General features: G+C 54.5%; 3 protein-coding genes across 8 annotated transcripts in view; 2 read left to right on the top strand and 1 right to left on the bottom strand.

The window, feature by feature from the left end:
• The window catches only part of LOC122386953 (bromodomain-containing protein 4B-like), a 22,208-nt gene extending 17,570 nt beyond the window's left edge, over window positions 1–4,638 (top strand). Inside the window, exon 3 of the mRNA XM_043376708.1 lies at window positions 299–4,638. Coding sequence (XP_043232643.1) covers window positions 299–4,353 — 4,055 coding nt within the window. The 3' untranslated portion in view covers window positions 4,354–4,638. The remainder of the gene's footprint in view (window positions 1–298) is intronic.
• LOC122386997 (ubiquitin-conjugating enzyme E2 T-like) lies at window positions 4,631–9,574 on the bottom strand. Of its 6 annotated transcripts, none has more exons than XM_043376812.1 (5): window positions 9,520–9,574; window positions 7,579–7,767; window positions 7,016–7,220; window positions 6,263–6,340; window positions 4,631–5,324 (listed from the first exon to the last, which is right to left on the bottom strand). In XM_043376812.1, the coding sequence occupies exons 2-5, from the start codon at window positions 7,755–7,757 to the stop codon at window positions 5,163–5,165; spliced, it is 624 nt and encodes a 207-aa protein (XP_043232747.1). In that variant the 5' UTR covers window positions 7,758–7,767; window positions 9,520–9,574; the 3' UTR covers window positions 4,631–5,162. The 6 variants fall into 6 exon arrangements, with proteins under 6 accessions (XP_043232747.1, XP_043232714.1, XP_043232758.1 ...); XM_043376779.1 differs by lacking the exon at window positions 9,520–9,574 and adding an exon at window positions 8,158–8,216; XM_043376823.1 differs by lacking the exon at window positions 9,520–9,574 and adding an exon at window positions 8,086–8,128.
• Window positions 8,455–22,182, top strand: LOC122386991 (transaldolase-like). The gene is made up of 7 exons (XM_043376770.1): window positions 8,455–8,643; window positions 9,320–9,443; window positions 19,105–19,212; window positions 20,109–20,366; window positions 20,726–20,862; window positions 21,255–21,365; window positions 21,730–22,182. The coding sequence occupies exons 1-7, from the start codon at window positions 8,547–8,549 to the stop codon at window positions 21,888–21,890; spliced, it is 996 nt and encodes a 331-aa protein (XP_043232705.1). The 5' UTR covers window positions 8,455–8,546; the 3' UTR covers window positions 21,891–22,182.
• Window position 22,183: the final 1 nt, after the last annotated feature.

A 22,183-nucleotide genomic window follows, 5' to 3' on the forward strand; every position in this document is an offset into this window, starting at 1 on the left:
CATCAGTCATCACAACCCAATCAACAGGTCTAAAAGCCAGTGACGAACCTGTCAAGACCAAGTGTCAGTGTGCTTTATCACTGGCTGATCCACACACTTTCGAATCAGATCAGATCAAAGACACTCCCCGCCACAAGTGGCAGGGCAGCCGCGGTGCCATACCGTGCATGTGCCGGTAGCCACATGAACAAATATTCGTAGATTCACTGATTATCCGGCCCGTCGCCTTTTCTGTCGGCTGTGCGCGTTATCTGTCACATGTGCCGTTTCTGATCCGCCCTCTGTCTGGTTTGTACAGGTGTCGGCGGCCCGGCCGGCCGGCCGAGGTTCCTCTCGCTGGACCCGGGCGACGTGTACGAGGCTTTCGACGGCCAGCGCTCCGGTCTGCTGAAACCCAGCCAGCTGGCGCACCGGCGCGCCGCGGCGCCCGCCAGGAGACCGTCGCCGCCGCCCGACTACCGGCCCACCGACTGGGCCGGACTCACCAAGAAGGCGTTCCTGTGGTCGCGGTTCAGCGACGAGGACCGCCGGCTGGTGCTGCAGACTCCGCGCGGCCGGCGCCGCAGCGTGCCCGCCGCCGAGACCCGGCACAGAGCAGACACGTTCGAGGCCGCCTTCCACAAGTTCCAGGAGCTGGGGTGTGCGCGCCCGGCGCGCGGCCGCGGCCGGCCGGCCGGCAGTCGGCCGCCGCCGCCGGCGCTGGTACCCATCTGGCTGTCGGGAGGTCTGAGCGGAGCCGTGCGCTGGCCCGGCTCCGGCGAGAGCAGGACCTCGTCCAGCGGCACCCCCGAGGGCAGCCCGCCGCTGCGCGCCGCCGCCGGCACTCCGGACCGGCGCTCGGTGCGCAGCGATGGCTCCGGCTCCGGCTCCGGCTGCGGCTCCGGGTCGGACCTCGTGTTTCCGGCCGAGTCCCCGGACCGGGCGGCCCACCGGCGGCTGTCGTCGCCCGGTCCCCTGGCGCGGGTCTGTCTGGTGCCGACCGGCCCGGGATCCCACCAGGAGTCGGGCAGCGCGGCGGCGGTGGCCGTCAGCCCGGCGGCGCCGCGGCCGGCCTCCATGCCGCCCCACCTGCCGGTCAGCAGCGCGCTGCGACACAGCGGCGCTGACGCGGCTCAGAGGAATGCAGAGCACGCCACTCGGCCGGCTGCAGCAGACACCGAGCGGCGCGGGGAGGCCGGCGCGTCATCAAGCGGGGAGCGGCGGGCGACGGCTGATCGGGGGAGCGATCAGCGAGTATGCACACCGATGCCAGAGTTGCACCCGATACGACCTCAGCCTGCGCCACGGACCGTGAAGGAAAGTTTGAACCAACCAGCAGTTCCCCAGCCCTCCAGCCCGGCGCGACTCAACAATGGAGACATCGAGATCGGTCTGGAGAGTGACGAGCGGCCGTCGGCCGGAGAGGAGTCAGACGGCAGAGCAGAGGACTCCGCTGCTGAGGAGGACAAACACGGAGATGAGCCTACCGGCGAGGAGGGAGGAACGGGCGCCGAGGGCGACCGGCCGCCGCCGCCGCCCCGGCGCCGCGTCCAGGTGGAGCGGCACAACAGCGAGGTGCACCTGCGACTGAGCCGGTCCAGCGAGCAGATGATCCGACAGCTGGAGCGAATCCAGTACGAACCCGGTCAGACAGACGAGGACGGCGTGGAACTGAAGAAGAAGAAGCCGAAGAGCTTCCGCAGGAAGTTGAAGGAGGTGTTGCGGCGAGCCAAGGAGGACGAGGCGCTGCTGCAGGACTTCACCGAGTACCTGGTGGTCGTGCGGCCCGACAAGATGATCCTGAAAAGGGTTGGGGAGGTGTCGAAGGAGGAGCCGCCGCTGATGACGAGGGCGGCGCGGGGCCGCGGCGGCCGCCACCCGGGCCAGAGGCGGCCGCACACCACCTCAGTCGGTCCGGACGACGTGTTCTCTCCGCGGCGAACTGCTGACGACGGGCGGGGCGTCACCCCTCCACCCAGCTCCTGGTGCCACCCAGACGAGGAGGTGCCCTTCTCACCGCGCTACGGAGCGGACGGCTCCCCGGCATCGACGGCGTCCAAAGGCGAGCCATCTGAGGGCGGGTCACCGCCGCCCCGCGAGTCGCTGGTGGATTTCATCAGCCGCTACAGCCAGCGGCCGCGGCTGGAGGCACGGCGCCGCTGTCGGCAGCCGCCGCCCGCCCAGACCGTCACCGACACGGGAACGGAGGGGAGCACGACCCTCCCTCCGCCGGCTCCGCCGGGTCCTGGTCAGTCACACTCTGACAATCTCCCGGCGCAGACTGATGTACCAGCCTGCGGCAATGAGACGACCCAGAGCGGCGGGAGGGACAAATGTCACCCCAGCGCCGAGTGCACGGACCGGGACGGGGAGCGGACGCCGCCGCCGCCGCCGCCGCCGCCGCCCACCTCCAGCCCGGTGCAGTCACCCGACTCGACCCAGGCGGGGGAGCGGCCGGCCGCAGGCGGATATGACGTCAGTCGGTATACAGAGAGCATCACACCACCGGCGCAGGCCGAGGATGGGGACGACCGTACGGCAGACGACGGGACACAGGCGCCGTCTGGAGCTGATGAGAAAACCCAGCGAGATGGAGGCTCTTCAGAGCCGAACCATCCCCAGACAGAGGCCAAAACACAATGTCCTGTATCTGAGACGAACCGAGATGGTCCTCTACCGGCGCCACCGTCGGCCGCCGGGCAGACACAAGTCGAGGCTCCTCCCGTCCGGCCGCCCGCACAGGCAGGTGAGCCGCTGGGAGCCCCGCTGAGCCCTCCAAACATCACAATCACCCGCGTCAGCCGGCCGGCGCGCCCGCCGTCCTCCCCGCCCTCTGAGGCGGCTCGGCAGGCGCTGAAGCGGCCCGGCGCCCCCGGACAGACGCTGCCACTGAAGAAGCGGCGTCTGGAGACTGCTGAGCAGAAGGCACAGCGCTGCCGGCTGCTGGAGGCGGCGAGCGACCCGCAGACGGAACAGCCGCCGCGGCGCGCCCACCACCTGGACATGGCGCTCGTGAAGGGGTATGAGTTCCTGTTCCAGCCGCCGAGCGAGGAGCACGCCATTACCAGGATCCTGAACCCGTCCTTCGAGCCGTCACTGGCCATGGCGGCGCCGCCCCCGCCCGGAGATAGACAGAGGCATCCGACACAGGCGCGTCAGCAGCCGCCGGGGCAGCACCCGCATCCACAGCAATACCAACATCAGCAGCCACCTATCCATCAGCCGCAGCCGCACCTGGTAAACCACCACCACCATCCGCAGCCGCCCCTGCCGCAGCCGCAGCCGACCCGCCCTCAGAGAGCGCAGCCCGGCGGTCAGCAGCCGCGCGGTAAGAAGGGCGGCTCGGGACCGGCGGGGAGCCCGGGCGCGGCGGCCGTCCGCCACCCGGTCGGAACGCGGCGAGTGCCGCTGCCGGCGCCGCCGCTGGCCGCTCCGTACCCGGCGCTGCCGCTGCCGCCGCCGGCCTCCATGAGCCCCAGCGTGCACGCGCTGTTCGAGGCGTACGAGCGGGCGGCGCGGCGGCCGCCCGAGCCCGGTGACAGGAGGGCGTTCCGACTGTACGAGCCGGCTGGGGTGGAGAGGCACCGGCCGCCGCTGCCGCCGCCGGCAGGGTATAGCGCCGGGTGGCAGCATCACCTGCAGCTTCAGCAGCAGCAACAGCAGCAGCAGATGGAGCTGCACCACCAGCAGTGGCTGCAGCAGAGCCAACAGGAGCGACAATTCTACATGCAGAGAGAGCAGCAGCAGCAGGTGCATCAGCAGCAGCAGCATATGCAACAGCACCACCTACAGCAGCTCCAGCTTCAGAAGCAGCAACAGCAGTCGCACCCGAGACATGATCACCAGATGCAGCTGCACCACCAGCAGCAACAACTGCACCATTATCAGCATCACTACCAGCCGGTCCACCAGCCTGTCCAACAGCCCCAGCATGAGGCGCAGCGGCAGAGCGGCCACCAAGGACAGCCTCAGCCGCAGCAGCAGGCCCTGACACACCAACATCAGCAGCACCAGGACCGGCCGCAGCAGCAGCAGGTTCATCAACACCTTCAGCAGCAGCCGCAGCAGCAACCTCAGCCACCACAGCAGCCGCAGCGCCACCCCTCTGCCCAGTCCCACCCTCCGCCGCAGCCGGCGCTGCAGGGCTCAGCCTCCTCTGCCGCTCTGTCGGGCAGCTGGGGCGCCGCCGCCGCCGGCTGGTGCCCGCAGGACCCGGCGCAGGGCCGGCGGCCGGTGGGTGCCGGCGCCGACCCGGCCGTCTGCTACCCCTGTCCAGAGTACCAGGGCGCGCGCCGGCACGTCTACCCGACCCTGGGGGAGCCGTGGGCGCCGGTGGGGCCGGTCGGCTGGCCGCCGCGCCCCGGCGCCCTGTAATGCCCCCCCCCCCGCCGACCGCCCCCGCCCGCTGCTCACAAGGACATGCCCTTTCGCTCAAGGAGTTGTGCTCGTCGGATGAGGTTTTGCATCCCAGATGTTTTATCACTCGCCTGTGTGGTGTTACAGGCGGGAAATGTATTTATTATGGCATGTCCTCTATTGAGCTGAATGATACGCTGTTACGTCAGTGTGCGTGAATTTTATCCGTCCCGTAATTACGTGTCACGTTTTATTGTTTTTTAAGTGTGCATCTCGATATAATACACCATTCTACTTTCGTGATATTAATGTTTATTTATAAAAGAATCGTACAAATACTGCGTTCTTAAAGTAGATCTATTAAATTTCTGAGCCACGCTAGCGACTGATCCATCGGCCGCATAGATCTATCGCCTATCACATTCACGGAAGCACCATTCCACCGATAGCACACTATCTGAACATACGCTCATCGCAACAGAATCGCTTCATGCCCTTCTTCGGACATCTCGACTGGTTTGCAACTATGGCACAAATGACGAAGACGACCCGTTATACGTGAAAAGCACACCTCTGTAGCGTCAACATTTACAAGGGCGGAGTGAGTTCTCCACCAGCACAGCGGTCGGCCACCACGGGACAACCAGCTGTCATGACACTGACAGGGATTCACCTGACAGCTGACTGACAGCCCGGGGGTGCCCCGGGAGAGTACTCCCTGACCCCGTCCTGAACCGGGCGGTGACTGGTGACCCGGGTCGAGGCTATGTTTGGGAGGTGGCGGGGGATATGGAGGGCCGGGTGGTGACCGTCGACCCGCGTCGAGGCTATGTCGAGGAGGTGGTGGGGGACAGGGAGGGTCGGGCCCGTTTGGGGGCGATGGTCGGTGACTCTGAGCCGTCCCTGCTCTGTGCTCGTGCCTGCTTACCGGACACCGCTGGCTGGCCGGGCGGAGAGGTGGACCGGTTCTCGATCGGACTCAGCACAGACTGTGTGAGGGAGAAAACACCGGTCAGCACCACAGCACAAAATGGCAGGGAGAAACACTGGTCAATACTGACTGGCGAGGAGAAAGACCGGTCAGTAGAGACTGGCGAGGTAGGAACGCCGATCAGTAAAGCAGCATAGCTAAACATCCAGTCTCCGACCAAAGTGTAAGCGTCAGTATATGAGCGAGCCGTAGTTGAAAAGCTTCAAGACTGTTGCCATTTTCCCGACTTGCTAAAATCGTTATAAAATTAGCAATACTGCACCGAATAATAGCCGAAAAAAATACTTTAGGTAATGGCAAAAACTTCGGGAGTCTCACAATTGGCTTCCGATTGATATATTTTGTCCAATTTGTCGACACCTTTCTCAGTAGCCGTAAGACTGAAATAGTTCAAAACGTTGTTATAAAGTCACCCGCCTCAGACACATTGGGAAATGGCGAAGAAAACCAGAGAGTGAGCCCTAAATCGTGTGATTACCACAAGCCACACGATGAAACGCCCATACACAATCAAGACGTAACGAGGAGGCTTGCTCACTCATCCACTCACCTCTGTATCCTGCTCATTCTACGCATGGTTGAAAATTACAAAACCCTCTGATCACATCGCGCCCGAGCAAAGATTATCCCCGCGTTCGATGTCTCTCGGACGGCGAAGATTCTACGTCGTCTGGCCAATCACGTTCCATAACCGCAGCCGAGCCCCCGCTGACCTTGAACGGGATTGGCCGGACGACGAAGAATCTTCGCCGTCCGAGAGACATCGAACGCGGGAAATATGTTGGCCTTTTGCTCACGCACCAGAAATGAAAAAAAAAACAATTTAACGTTTACACCACTCGGGTGCAGGCTGACTCATCCACATCGGTGGGTAGATTTCACGCATTTATCCTTCTTTAAGTACAGTGTAGGCCATGTATGATTCCTTTTCCTTACCTGCGGAACAGCGTGCTTGGCCGTCATCTCCGCCGCCGTGTGCTCGTACTCCTGGCGCCGGCACCGGTACTGCTCAGCCTGAAACACCAACGGCGACATCTGTTAGAAACCACACAAACTAGCGCTTCGCGTCGGCGAGTGAGGTAGATGACGCTGGGGTTTGATAGCAGCTGCTCGGGACCTTCTACGTTTCGACACGTGTCATTGGGTACGGTAGGGTCACAAAGATCGATGGCCCATGGCTCATCTGTTGGATTTAAGCGCACATCTGATAGTGCAGTCGATGTTTAAACGAATTCAGGTCACCCCAGGACACAGCCGACAAACACAACCACAAAGTGATGCGGTGCTTTGTATGTAAATGAAATTAAGTCCGGTCTTTTTCCGTGCCTAATCCCCTTATGGCCACTATGACTGCAATACAATAACAATGCAATGACTTATCTTTAATAATAATTGGATAGTTGGGGTTGCTGAGCGATGCTACATTAATAAATGGCTAAGCAGCAATAGTGTGACATAAGTTTACTGTTATCTATTGCCACAAATTGCAACCTCTTTTTGATACAACTGTTTGTATGCTGAGTGACTATTTTCTATCTTATCATTTTCAATTAAACGTCTAGAACAAAAAGGCGATTGTAAAAATGTCATCTGGAAATGCCAACGTTCCTTACACACGCCTGCCAATAAATGATCCTCTCCTCCACCCACCCTTCCTCAAACCATCACCTTCCGGCATCTCTCACTCACAATATCGGGCATGAGCGGGTCGTCAGGGTTAGGCTCGGCCAGCAGCACCCTGACGGACAGCAGCAGCGTGGCCAGCTGCAGGCTGGGCCTCCAGTCGCCCGTCGGTGGCATCTTCAGCGCGCCCAGGCAGATGCGTCCCGACGGGTCCACGTTTGGGTGGTACACCGGCGTGGAGAACGTCACCTGGGGCGGCTCAAACGGGTACCTGGAGGAAAGACAGTGAGTGGAGCAGTCAAGACAGGGAGCAGATGATTGGGAACAGACATTGCGATGCAACTCACTGTTACAGCAGTTGAGTTCATTGCGGTGGATTGAAGCTTAGACAAGCCTTCAACTGTTCTCCCCATTAGCAATCAATGGTGATGCCGCAAGTTTATGAAAATTGAAATATGATCTATGAATGTAAAATGCATGATTTTTTATACTTGAAGATCATCACTGTTCAGATATCATTAGCTGAAAGTGCCCAAGCCTGTTAGCTATGCCAGAACTCTAATACATATGCACCCCATTCCACAAAGTGCTGCAGATTCAGAATACACCTCTGCCAATGTAGCACCCACCTTTCTGGAACCACCACGTCCAGCTGAAAGGTGCCCTGCTCAAAAGGCGAGCCCTCAGGTCCAGTGATGGTAGCCTTCAGCCGAGTGATGTCATCCCCTTCAGCAGCGCAGCAGACCCCAGCTGGTGGTGACACTGCCAGCATTGCCAGCTCCTTCTTCAGACGGGCTGCACGCTGCATTTTGATAACACTGTAAACAATGATGAAGAGGTCATTGTTTTGACTTGCTTTGATAGACAAGAACATCATCAAAATGGTATGAATGGTGCACAGATCTATTTAGCAGCTGAATATGATGGCCCTAGGCAAGTGCTTGACAGTTATGATTTGATGGCATGCTTAGCATATATACCTAGACCATGAAACAAATAACAATTAACAATTGAAAACAGAAGTTTACTTGCAGTTTGCACTGCAGTCTGAAACTGACGGTGATGATACTGATAATGAACTTAAGTCAGAACTATCACTCGTGTTAAAATTCCTACACCACTCTAAATAAAGTTACATGAACCAATCACAATAGTTGTTTTATAAAAATGAAAAAAATCACATAATGATAACCTTCGCCCACCCTCACCTGTCAGTCACAAGACAAAAACGAGGACGGACCGATTTCGAGCCACGCGCGCTTATTTTGCAAACAAATCTACCGCCATTTTCAGGAGCTAAACAAATTATGATATTTTCGGTTTCTGATAGAATTCTTATGTTATTTCAAGTGTTAATTACAAAAACTAATATTAAAATCTGTTGTATTCAATTTTATCATAAACGATAAAAAGTATCCTCAGAGATTGTGCAAGAACAACAAAATAAAATTATTTCAATAGTTTTTGAATTCACTAGGTGACCTTGAGGCGAAAACTGCGCATGCGTGCGTCAATTTGAGTGACGTCACTGCAATGCGCCCCTGCGATACGTTGGCGTCGCCGGCTTGATTTCCTCGGTCGATATATAAGACTGAAAATGACTGAGCAGTCACCAAAGAGAGCAAAGATGGCTAGTGTGTTGGATCAGCTCAAGGATGTTACGGTCGTTGTCGCCGATACTGGCGACTTTGAAGGTAAATAATGTTCTGGAAACTCACAGCTGTTCAGTTATTTTTTCATTTCAATTTTCAGCTATTCCCTTTTCCATGCCCTGCTTTACTGACTGATGAACTTCATGTCTCATGCCTTTTGTTGTAAAATTTTCACATTATCAACCATATTTGTATGCCCTAGAAGTTGTTAGCGTATAATCCACCTTTGGCTCGGAGTCAGCGTGAGAACGCTTTCATTGGCGGGCTCGTACCTACTAACTACCGACCAGCTTCAAGTTTTCCTTGGTGGCTTTTAGAATTTTAGGCTTCAAATGATATGAGGTTACTGATTCAATTCCATATTATGTAAATTATTCAGCTTCTGATATATCACTAGGCGCCTCTGATTGTCAATGGTAGGTTTACGTATTTGACACATATCAATATGAGACAAGCATACAAACATTAATTGTGTTTAGTCATTAAGGCTATGCTTCTTATTGTTTTACTGTTTCATTGCTTACAGATTTTCCCTACTTCCTACCTTGTTTTTTTGTGTGTAGCTACACTGTAATACACTGCATGGGTGTGTGCTGTGTTTTATCTGAATGTCATGCTTTTTGCTCAGCAAACAACATCAAATGTTAGTGAATGCTGGGGGATGGACAATTAGGGCTTTAACCTGTTTCTAACCATTCATTTGTTGTTTCCTTTCCAGCTATGAAGAAATACAAGCCCACAGATGCAACAACCAACCCATCACTCATTCTGGCAGCTGCGTCAATGCCACAGTACCAGAGCCTCATTGACAAAGCTGTGGAATATGGCAAACAGGCTGGAAAGTAAGTTAACTCGATTTATCCTCTTGCATGAGGGTTGTTACAGCCCATTACTTTTCTTCTTACATTGTATTCTCACCTGGTAGGTTTACTAAGTCTGGCAGCCTGAAGGATAGGCAAAAGGCAAGGCTCATCTTTTGCTGTTATTTCATGCTGCTGGATAATCATGTCACATGCTTGATGCAAATATTTCTAAATGACATCACAACTCACATGCAGACTATGTGCTGAAAAAGCTCTCATCATTGCACAAGTTATTGGTGGTAAAGACAGTCATTTAGTCATCTCATTCTAACAGTCCTTTATCAGTTTTTCATTGTAAATCCTAGCATTCCATTACTGCATGGTTATTGCCATTTTTGTTCAATATGCTGGGTGGCTGTAGGATTGTTCCTGAAGATGTCATTGATGCTAAAAAAGCACCCACTATAGAGCCAGAGTGTAGGTTTGATCCAGCTGTAACAGACGGACATTGTCCAACGTTCTCGGGTTTTTCACGGCCTCGGATAGGGGCTCGGTCGGATATCCGGTATTGGTGGACGGATTCCGGTACATCGCGCAGTTTTTCTCCGGCTGTTCTCTGGTCTGTCGTTCCTGATTTTGCTGACGCTGCTCTCGTTACAGCGTTTTTCTGCGATCGTCACTACCGCCGGGCCGCGCCGGCAGGAAGTCTGGCCCGCTGGTTATAAAACATTTTTGAACCTGCTTGTGAATATTGGCACTTATCATGACAGATAGCTTGTCATGTTAGGGGTATGAAATATCTAATGTCGATGCTGCACAATGCACATCCTTTGCACGGTACTGGTTACCGTGACCGGTCTCAGAGAACCCGTTAGCGGCCCACCGCACGGATGGAGCCAGTTGGAGGCTATTGATTCTTTCCGTCCGTCCCGTGTCTGGCGCCCATGGCCGTCCAGCTCTCCTGCGCAGCTGGATGTTTGAATGACCATGTTTGATTGATATGCCCAGTTGAATGAACGTTGTTTTGCAGTGGTGTGAAGGAATCTGATATCCAAAAGGTCGTTTGAAAAATTATTTTGTCCTTTTCATGTCGAATATTTCATAAGACAGATAAACAAGCATCAGTTACATGTGATCTCGTGGGAAATAAAATAACACTTTATCTAAATAAAGTAATGTGCCCGTGAGGACGGAGTATTTCCCGGGATGGTTGTATTGGCTGAAAATAAACCGGCGCAGGCCGGCGGTGCTGCTGGATCTGACCTCCATCCGCCCCGCCGCCGCCGACCGTCGGCATGTATTGATTGTCGGAGGGGGCGGTAGGGCGCCGCGCAGAGGTCACGCCGGTCACACTAGTTCCCTGGTCCGAGGGAGGGATGGGTGACCGAGCGGTGGCGCAGTCCGGGAGGGGTGGGCGGCGGCGGTAGCTTTTATTGGTGGTGTTAAGCTATGGTAATGTCTGGGCCTAGGATCAAGGGCTATACCTTCATATAAGATTGACCAAGGACCTTTTTGTTATCACCATCATACCATGGACCATCGCAGATCAGGCTATCCAGCCACCCTATTTGCCCGTTTGACTTGATTTTTTGTTTCCCCTGTGGGAAATGTGACTAGTTAATAACGGTGTTCTGATGCATGACATTTTCAACGGCATTGTTACCTGTGAAAGCCCTCAGGAAACGTCAATTACTTCCTTTTCCGGCAGCCTTCAGATGCCTTCGTTGGCTGAACTAACTGCGATTCATTGTTCGATCTTCCGCCGCTGTGTCACTAGGACACCTGCTGCGTCCCCCGCGTCCTAGTCCTACCGCCGAGCCGCGTGCCGAGCTGGCCGGGCGGAGCGGCTGCGCGCACGGCCATGGGGTTCCTCGGAGGCAGTGGACCGGGTCACCTCCTCCCCCGCCCTCTTTCACCTCCCCGAGACCTGCCCGCGTCGCTGTCATGGTTCTGTTGCCCAATCAGCGAGCCGTGCGAGTAATGGTGCGGAGAGCTGACGCACTGTTCCCCAGCTCGCCCGCCCGTGGTCGCGCCGTTTCCCAATCGCTCGCGCTGGTGCGTGTTGTCTGCGCCAGTGCGTGTCGACTGTAATAGTCACGGCGGTGGCGGTGTGGTGAAGATCGTAAATGTTGACTGTTGGTTCAACAATGCGTCAAGGCGGATGGGACAGAACAAGGCTGCCTTTAGGCCGGTCCTGCCCGCCAATCAAGAACATCAGATCACACCACATCATGATCTTTCACTCGTTCTTATGTCATCAATCAATATCAATCTGAAAGCTTGATGCGATCAATCTCTGTTTTTGGGCTAGGGGAGGTTGGGGTTATTTGGCCGCTTTTTTTAGAAAACGATAGAACTTAAAATTGACGACACATTTCTGCATTTTCTCAACGCTGGCAGGTGTCGCATTCATTTTACTTTACTGGACAGTGAACTTGAAATGATAGAGTAATTACTTATATTGAAATTGTGACGTTTTACAAAGGTCTGCAAGGCGGCCAAATTGCCCCACTAGCAGGGTTATTTGGCCGGGGGTGTGGGGCAATTTGGCCGGTGTTAGTTTGCGGTCGGGATTTTCTATTATATTGCGAGTCAGCTTCAGATTCAGCAATGACGTGTTTCCTATGACGCATTTGCCGCATTTTGGAGGTTGACTCAGGGGTCACAGGGGTCAAAGTAGCCAAATTAGCGGCTCTGGATGCGAAGATAGTTTTTTTACGAATAACTTTTGAAGTAATCAAGCTAGGCCATAACTTCGAGTACCATCGTAATTCTCTCGTCAGTCCGCATCGAAAGATATATGTGTTGACCTTGAGAAGTCAAGGTCAAAGGTTGATCTCAGGTCACGTTGCATCAGGTCGCTTGACCTCAAGGTCACGTGATTTCAAGGTCATCATGCATATCGTTCGATGCGTCTCGGCGAGCTGAACAGAATGAGACCATTTGTGCGGCTGTACCATTTTTATTTAAGGATTTATTAGCAAAAAACGTTTGGTAACCTTTGATGACGTCACATGCTCTTACAGTTGACCAATCGGAAGTAAGGCATCAAAGTAGTCAAAGTTGGTCATGAATCATGTCATTTATGGTACAATTGACAATGAAAACTGGGCCGTCCCAGCATAGTGACCATGAGCGCACCGGCCAAGTTGCCCCGCTAGTCCCGGCCAAATTACCTCATATTGCCATTCTGAAAATTTTTGTCTATAAAATCATCACGGCTATACGGAATTAGATAAAATTGCTCTTAGAACCGCTGAACACCCTAAAGAATGGCGCTATAATGTCTGAATTCGTTTTTAGCCCAAATACTACATGTTATACAACTTTGTAAACAGAAGTAAAAGTTACCATTTTCTAATGAAATTAACGTTTTATTAATTTTGAATAAAACTACGAGGGACAAAGTTTTGACATTTGTCCTCCAGTTATTTCTACCCATGACAAATGAATAGAGACTAGAGTTATTTCCTCACTTTTATTAGACATCGTACAGGTGGGGGCGGCCAATTTACACCACCGGCCAAATTACCCCACTCTCCCCTAACTTCCGTGCACTCGATGTAAACGTGTACCGGCGGTATTCTGGGTCTTGATCGGACCGTCTCGGACCGTGACGCCGTGGCGGCACCTTTGTCGAGGGCGCGTCTCGAATGGTCCGGTCACCTGAGACCGAGACGTGCCCCAGATACCGGAGCGCGAGTAGTCACGGGTCGGGCGCGGTCGGCGGCTGGCCCCTGGACCCAGGGAGTGTCACGTGGACCAGGGCCGGGGTGAGATTTGTGGTCGGCCAGCGGACACACCCTTCGGTGCCCGGTGTCCGTTGGTTTACTGGACAGTGGATGATTATCTGATGACCTGCCTGATTTGGGTGTGCTCAACGATGACTTTGTCAGCTCCGGTGTCTCCGCTCGTTAATGAGTGTCGCTGGTGCCAGGGGCGTAGGCAGGGGGGGGGCCACTGGGCCATGGCCCCCCCCCCCTTGGGCGCCGAAGGCGCCCTTTGCGATTGGAGGGCGCCGAAGGCGCCCTCCAATCGCAAATGCAATTGTGATATAATCGAATCGAAAAACAATCGCGACTGGAGGGCGCCCTCCAATCGCGAATGTGTTTACAGGGAAAATACGGATGGAGGGCGCCCTCGGAGGACGCCCATTCCAAATACGCCCTCCAAATACGGTTGGAGGGCTCCCTCGGGCGCCCTCCAACCACATTTGTAGGCTGTAGCTCTCTAAGCGTAACGGTGGTCGCCTATGTAAGCCGCTGTCCTGTAAATAAGCGCCCTCTCACCCGAAGGCGCCCTCCTGTAGGTCGCCACCCTGCTACATATTGCCGCCCTTCTGCTGATCGGCGTCCTCATAATTATTGGCGCTCTCCTACCTATTGCGCCCTCATGTGAAATTTTGAAGGCCGCCTTTCTCCCTTTTGGCACCCTCTTGTTCAGTGCCGCCCTCCTACCTATTGGTTCCCTAGTCCTTCCTGTTGAATGTTAATCGGGGCCCTTCTCCTATTGGCGCCCTCGTGTAGATCGCCGCCCTCCTAACCACTGGCACCCTCCTGTTGATCACCGCCCTCCTATCCACTGGCACCTTCCTGTTGACTAGCGCCCTCCGCACAGACGCCCTCCTGTTCGTGTCATCCTCTTGAGCAAAGGCGCCCTCCTCACCATTGCCACCCCCATTTTAATCGTCACCCTTCCGCTCATTGGCGACTTCCAGTTGATGACCGCCCTCCCACCTATTGGCGACCTCTTGTTGATCGCCACCCTCCTATTGGTGCTCTCCTGTTCCTCGCCACCCTCTTACCTGGTGGCGCCCTCCTGTTGATTGTTGATCGGCGCCCTCCTACCTATTGGTGCCCTCCTGTTGATCGCTGCCCTTCTATCCATTGGCGCCCTCCTGCTGCTCGCCAACTTCCTACCTATCGGTGCCCTACTGTCGAAACTCGGGATGTTGATCGGGGCTCTTCTACCTATTAGTGCCCTCCTGTGGATCGCAGCCCTTCTACCTATTGGCAACATCCGTTGATCGCTGCCCTCCTATCATTTATTTACTCCTTTGGCATATTTTTCAACTTAGTCGTTCTATTGCACATAGTTGATGTCTTGCCTGTGAAAACTGCCACAAATGAACGTGCATTCAGCACAATGAATGAAGTATCTATACCTACCAAAACTATCTACGCTCTACGATGCATAAAACACGTCTTTGGTCTTAACGGATTGATCCTACTTTACGTGCATCATGGCATCTATATGGATTACGATTAAGTATTGTCAACAGGTTCGGGCGCAACAGCAGGCATCTGAAGTTTCGGTGATTGAAACTGGTTATGTGGGTACACTGTATGCATCTGTGAGAAGGCTATGAAGGCTGGTCTGAGGTAATTTGGATGATGTTTACGCATCTCGCGCTCCGGTATCAATCCGATACGGTGATCTGGTGCGTAGATATGCCACCGCCAATAAACTTTTATACATCGACACCCATGAGCCAAGCTTTCTGTACAGTTTGTGTGGCAGCGGCCCGACCAAACCTTAGGTATTTTTTACACCTTCAAATTTGGTAAAAGAGCGAGAGGAGCTTTGAACAGTGATCGTATAAAAGGCGTGCCTAAAAAGCGGAGGAAAAGGTTGTTTTCAAAAATTTCGCGCGCCTTCGGCGCAGCATTTCAAGAACACTTGACCTTTTGTGACCTGGAGTATAAAGAATACACACGATGCAAAATCAATGCAGCACGACCTATACGAGGTTACGCAAAAAAAAAAAAACTGGTGGCATGGTAAAAAACGCCTCCCAGCCCCCCAACCCCCACTGAGCGATTTTTTATCTCGCGACCGTATGGCGCCCTCCTTGGGTGAGGTGGCGCCCTCCAAACCCTTGGCCCCCCCCTTCGCGATTTTCTAAATACGCCGCTGGCTGGTGCCGAGCTCTAAGTCGCAGTCGAAATCGCCGCAGTCCATCAGGCACCGCCTCAGTGCATTGTCTCCTGTTGCACGCGGTCCCAGTCTCCCCCAGGTCCGGACGCTGCTCCAGTGGCGGGGGCAGGGCACGGCAGGCCGGCCGGCCGGCCGGCGGTCGGTCGGAGGTCCGGCGTCCTTCCTGTCTGATAGCGGACCCACGTCCGGCGAGTGGCGAGCACTCGACTCCGGCGGGAGGGGAGGGGCAGTTCCCCCTCTAGTCCTTCCCGCTAACGTGATATGGCATTGTCACCTGTCTGAGAATGATATGTATTGACTCTTTACAACCTCGCTACCTGTTAGTATGTACAGTTAGTATGTTAGTATGTTAGCATGTAGGTGGCGGGGCATGGGCCAGAGCGAGGCAGAATCCAGTTGAGACCTCCTAGCCCGACCGACCGACATGGACGGACCTAACGGCCGTGAGACGTGACGTGATGCGTAACGAGACCGTGACGTGACGTGAGGTGGCCGTGCCGTGACGGTTCCGATCTGATAACGTCCGCCGGTGGGCCGTCGGTGCCGCCCGCGTGCACAGCAGGCACGTCTGTCGTCACCTCTGTCCCGCCGCCGCTGTTTGTGTCAATGTTACCTCAGCTGCTTAGTTACAGAGAACGGCGTAGGAGGGAAAGGCCTCGTTTGGTGGGGTATCTTTTTGAGGCTCTGGCCACAAGAAGAGCAAGTCCGGCAAGTGGGGTAAAACGGAGATTAAAATTCACGGCCGTGAAAGCTGTTTTTAGGGGTTCGGCACAGTTTCCTCTCATATCAGATAGGTCAGCTGTGCAGCACGGTGATACACCCAGGTCACAGAGGTCAATCACGAGGCGCGCTGCTGCTCTCTGAGGTCCCAGGTCAGGCCTGGAGCCAGTATCGCCGGGGTGGACTGACCGCCGTCCACCGTCCAGGGCTGTTACCAAGAGGCGGCGGACGATCACGCTGTTTATTGGTTTGATCGGGTGATGGACGGCGATTGTCGGAATGGCTTCTGAGCGAGAAGGGTTGCCAGGGTAGCGATTTGTCTCGCGAAAAAAGTGATTGTGTTTATTATGGTTTAGATTGAGGAATGCGACGTAACATAGCAGGCTCTATGGGACGATTGGGAGCGTGATGCAATCGTTTATCTTCTGTCCGTTTAGCACTCCGTGTCCGCGAGCGACTGTTAAGCTCCGTTATACCTATCTACTGTCTCCGGCTACTGTCTCTCATGAGCTGAATGCCCAACCTCTAATGCTACCCAAGACGAAAGAGGCTAGCAGACGCGTGTTAGGCATGTTTCATCAACCAGCCGACATGCGCTGAAGGTGCTGGGACCGGCAGACTTAGCTGACCTGATCACTCCACGAACACACCGGGCACCCCACCCAACCACTCTCTCTGAACTCTGCACCAAAGCGGTTCATTGCGTCTGAACGGCTGCGCTCTCCCCTCACGACCGTGACTTACGAGCCGTGGGGTGGTTGCAGGTAAACGGCCTCCGCCCGCCGTCCGATGGCGCTCCCTCCGGTCTGCCTGACCCGGTCTGCCAGGCAGACCAGCTGGCTGTGAGGTCTGAGTGCTGCTTCACAATGCAACTGGCTGGGCAAGCTAAGATATGGAGAAGTGGTCTCTCTCTCTCTCTCTCTCTCTCTCTCTCTCTCTCTCTCTCTCTCTCTCTCTCTCTCTCTCTCTCTCTCTCTCTCTCTCTCTCTCTCTCTCTCTCGCTCTCCTTCCCTCTAGGCCATTCTCCTCTACCATGACGACCAAAGCGCAATAGCGTCAAAGGACCTCTGTTGTTTGTTGCCAGCGAATTTGCTTCCAGCCTGTGGCCTCCCACTTACCGGCTAACCAGGCAGGTGGCGAGGCGGGGACTGGCAGGGGTCTCCCCGTTGTGGTGACGTCTGGTTTTCTGACGTCACTCTGACCTGTCCGTCATGCTGGGGGAGGACAGAGGGATGTGGAAAGGGAGAGGCTGATGACGAACTGCGGTTGGTGTTTTAGGCGGGACCCTCTGGAATAATCTTGCGCTATGTTTGCTCTCCTGCTGCGGAACGTTGAAGAAGTTGGCCGCTCATATTCGATGATATTTTACCACTGGCTGTACCGCCATCTGTGGCCTCCGACCACCTTGCCTGGCTATGCCTGACCACCTCTTATGTGCCTTCCGCTGTCCGTCTCCTCCCGTCTCCTGCCTAGTCTCCGCTGGCCATTCTCCGCTGGTCAGTCTCTGCCGGCCATTCTCCGCCGGCCATTCTCCGCTGCCCAGTCTGCGCTGTCCAGTGACTGCTATCTGACATCGTGCCTCGTCACGCGCCCAGTCACCGTGACATGTCATTCACGACACTCGGGAACACTCTGAACGGCCTGTGCCGTCGGTACGGAACCCTGAGGCCGAGCGACAAATGGGCGCCGCTCCAGAAGCGCAGCAGTCACGGTCGCTGCACAGTTCACATTTGACTAAAATTCCTAATAGGTCGTAGCGTAACAGGTCGTAACCTATTCCTACTGTAATTGGTTCGTTTCGTAGGATCGACACGATGGATCCTTTCCGCAGCGCCTGAAATTGAATATGACCCGATATTTCATCCACGTAGCGACTCTATCCACGGCCAGACAGCACTGTTTAAATGCTGACAATAACGTGACGGTTTTTGTGTTGCTTTTTTCTTTTGTCTCCGCTCCCACTGTCTGGCTCGGGCAGCCTGTTTACCGCTATGTCAGAGACCAGTGTTTATAGCTGTTCAGAATCGGTGGCGTGACTGTGTCGTCACGAGGGTGACGCGTCACGGTCACCGTCACACTCACCGTCACATTTACGGTCACGGGCTGTGAGGGGACAAACGCGGACACCGTTCAGTCCACTGTCTCCCCGTGTGAACAATTCACCGGCCGGCGGTGTCATGAGGTGGCGCAGTGAAAGGACCGCCGGTCCCTGCGAATGCCGCCATTCAAATGCAATGTGAAATTTGAAACAGGTATTTAATGCCAGTCATGTGTGACACCGAACGTTCATGGATTTCGGTTCCTTTCGTTCTAGCAAATTGCACTGGCTATTTACGGAGCAGACCACATATGTGTGAATGTTTTTGGATTTTTTCTTCAATTTGATCAGCTTACATGTATGACTTGCCGCTCAACAGACTCCCGTTCTGACTGTGCTTTTGTGGCTCCTGTTCTGATTGTGTTTGTCCCGCTCTGACTATGTTTGTGGCCATTGCAGGACTGAGGAGGAGCGACTCTCGGCCACCATGGACCGGGTGTTTGTCCTGTTCTGATTGCGTTTGTCCCGTTCTGACTATGTTTGTGGTCTTTACAGGACGGAGGAGGAGCGGCTCTCGGCCACGATGGACCGGGTGTTTGTCCTGTTCTGTGTTTATTTGTGACTCCCGTTCTGACTGTGCCTTTGTGACTCCTGTTCTAATTGTGTTTGTCCCGTTCTGACTATGTTTGTGACCATTGCAGGACTGAGGAGGAGCGGCTCTCGGCCACGATGGACCGAGTGTTTGTCCTGTTCTGACTCTGTTTGTGGCTCCTGTTCTGACTATGTTTGTGACCATTGCAGGACTGAGGAGGAGCGGCTCTCGGCCACGATGGACCGAGTGTTTGTCCTGTTCTGACTCTGTTTGTGGCTCCTGTTCTGACTATGTTTGTGACCATTGCAGGACGGAGGAGGAGCGACTCTCGGCCACCATGGACCGAGTGTTTGTCCTGTTATGACTGTGTGTGTTTGTGACTCCCGTTCTGACTATGTTTGTGGCCATTACAGGACGGAGGAGGAGCGTCTCTCGGCCACCATGGACCGGGTGTTTGTCCTGTTCGGAAAGGAGATCCTCAACATCGTGCCTGGCCGCGTCTCCATCGAGGTGGACGCCAGGTGAGAAAATGCATATCATGCAACGGTGCAGTCTGGAAGGGGATCATGACAGCGACGCCGCCTCTGCAGATACTACAGAATGGCTAGGAATAGGGAAGGTTGAATATAAGGAATTAGCATAGATTTGAATGCATGCCTAGTTCGATCAATCAATTGTCCGCCAAGCGTGGGTTGATCGAAACTGAGAAAAACAGCTGTCTTTACTGGTTATAGCTGCATCTGCCACCTTTACGTTCACTGATGAGCTATAGAAGGCCATCTGTTTTCAGAGCTGGACTCACCCTTTAGCCAGGGACACTTGTGGCCCGTAATTATCGCTTGCACTGGCGGGCAGGCCACTTGGGCTCCGCTTCAGCTGAAACACCATAGGCATACACGTGTTGTATAATGTATAAATCATGTCTCGCGTTCACGACGACTATTGACATTTGAGATTGTCATCGTGCATGTGTTTTGCGTGCAGGTTTACTTGCGCACTTGCTCTAGTCTATGCAATATGAACTTTTTTACTGGAAAGCTGCGACACAACACAACCCAAAATCATTTACGACATTCGTGTGTTGATGTGCGTGTGTGACTCTGAGGGAAAATGCTGCGCCGCTGAAGGTCGTTTTCCCGTGCGTGGGTTCGTGCCACTCTCGCCAAAGCGCCCTGCGTTTGGAGAGAACCTATTATCTCAGACGATAACATGTAGTTTCGTTCGAAACACATGCTGAGAGTCGATCAGGCATCAAAAGACAAACAATTCTGCCATCGTATTTCATCTTATTTTCAGTCATGTGCCATGTGGCGGCTATTGCTGAAACGAATAACATTCGTAATGGCATTGTCAGACTGTCCTCCGACGTGTGTGTTTTTCTACATCCCAAGATCTGACCCTCGTGCCCCCTCTCCAGGCTGTCGTTTGACAAGAAGGCCAGCATCGCCAAGGCGCGCAAGTTCATCTCCATGTTCGAGAAGGAGGGCATCAGCAAGGAGCGCATCCTCATCAAGCTGGCCTCGACCTGGGAGGGTATCGAGGCGGCGCGCGAGCTGGAGCAGGAGCACGGCATCCACTGCAACTTGACGCTGCTCTTCTCGTTCGCCCAGGCGGTGGCCTGCGCCGAGGCCGGCGTCACGCTCATCTCGCCGTTCGTCGGACGCATTCTGGACTGGTGAGTGGCCGCAGGGTGGAGGGGGGGGGGGGATACGAGGGAGTGGAAGAGGAGTTAGAGAAGGGAGGTAGAGGGATGATTGGGTGTAGAAGGAGTAACGGGAGAGATGAGTGGGCTATGCAGAGACGGATTATTGGTTGAGAGAGAGATGGAATTAATAGCTTATTTGGATACTGGCGCTTTAAGTGCTTGACGTTTGACGATTTGTGCTGCTACTTGAACATTAAACCTGATGGGACACCTGAGTGTTTATGGTGTCATTTTCTACGCTTTTTATCCTGGCAGAGTCCAAACATATGTCATTGTCATTCAAGTCAGCTATTTGTCAATAACAAAATCGATGTGCTGCCGTGTTTTAGGTACGTGGCCAACACGGACAAGAAGAAGTACGAGCCGCGCGAGGACCCGGGCGTCGTCTCGGTCACCAAGATCTACAACTACTACAAAAAGTTCGGCTACAAGACGGTCGTCATGGGCGCCTCGTTCCGTAACACCGGTGCGTATTGTCGCCTTTAACGCCATGTCGGGCCGGCCGGCCGCGTGCTGCTTCTTAGCGGAGGGAGGAATGGGGAGGGGGCTGTGTAGTGGTTGAGTTACCACAGGGCTTCGCCGTTGTGACAGCAATGTTCTAAGGACGTCGCTACATTGAGCTGTTGCTTTCGAGCCAGTAGAAGAATCAGTCACAACAAAGGGAATGATTGCGATATGTGCGACTGGCTTGTAGCGTTGGACACTCGACGCACCGACCTATTTTACTCAGAAAAGTGTGCTTTTACGGCGTCTTAGCGCCAATTTAACCCCTATCTCGTCATTCCCTTCCCTCCACCACCCCGCCACCCTGTCTACACCAGCTGACTGACCTGTGTTACCCCTCTCTCACGCTCTCAGGTGAGATCACGGCTCTGGCCGGCTGTGACCTGCTCACCATCAGCCCCAAACTGCTGGAGGAGCTCTCCAACGGCACCGACAAACTCACCACACAGCTCAGCGAGGCCATCGGTGAGAAAGAGGGCGCAGTCACATGGAAGGATGAGCGCTCAGAGCGTCGAGTGGTTGGAGGGAGGGTGTTAGTTGATGTGCGCAGGCCGGGACGGAGTAACTGGTGATGTTTCTATTGTTTAAGGCGGTAAGCCAAAACGGTCTTTCGAGTCATTAATGAATGTTTCTTGAATGTAATCTTGAAGTAATGAATGTTTCTTATGCTGGAGTTGCTCTCAGAATTCAGGGTAATTCTGCTGGATCCCTCCAATTTCCGTTGAATATCGGTTGTCTGTCCCCAGTCTGGCGGTTCGCCGTCGTGCCGTTATCGTTTTGGTGCGGTATACCGTATTCTGACAGCGCGCTCTCCATCCCCTTCCCACAGCCAAGAAGCAGGACCTGGACAAGATCGACATGGACGAGTCGACGTTCCGCTGGATGCTCAACGAGGACCAGATGGCCACCGACAAACTCTCCGAGGGCATCAGGAAGTTCGCCGCCGACGCCGTCAAGCTGGAGGGCATGCTGTCCGCCAAGCTGAAGTGAAGCGCCGCCGGCAGCTGATGTCGCTACATGACTGCCCTGTCCTAGTGGGGGCCGCCGCGCGAACCGCTCGCGCGCCGCGCAGCCCACTCGCGAATCATTCCAGAGAAAGGTTGTGGAAGTTTCTCCGCGCCGATCCCAGATCAACGCGTGGCCAGCAGAGATTTTGTACTTTTAATTTTGCGAATTTTATGAAGAGCTTAGAGCCATGTTCGGTGCTGGTGAGAGTCGGTTAGAGTACAACCTTCGGATGCGCAGGGTTGCCCGATCGCAGAAATATATTTATCATACTCGAG

The sequence above is a fragment of the Amphibalanus amphitrite genome, unplaced genomic scaffold (assembly GCF_019059575.1).
Source record: "Amphibalanus amphitrite isolate SeventyFive unplaced genomic scaffold, NRLGWU_Aamphi_draft 000016F_arrow, whole genome shotgun sequence".
Taxonomy (NCBI): Eukaryota; Metazoa; Arthropoda; class Thecostraca; order Balanomorpha; family Balanidae; genus Amphibalanus; species Amphibalanus amphitrite.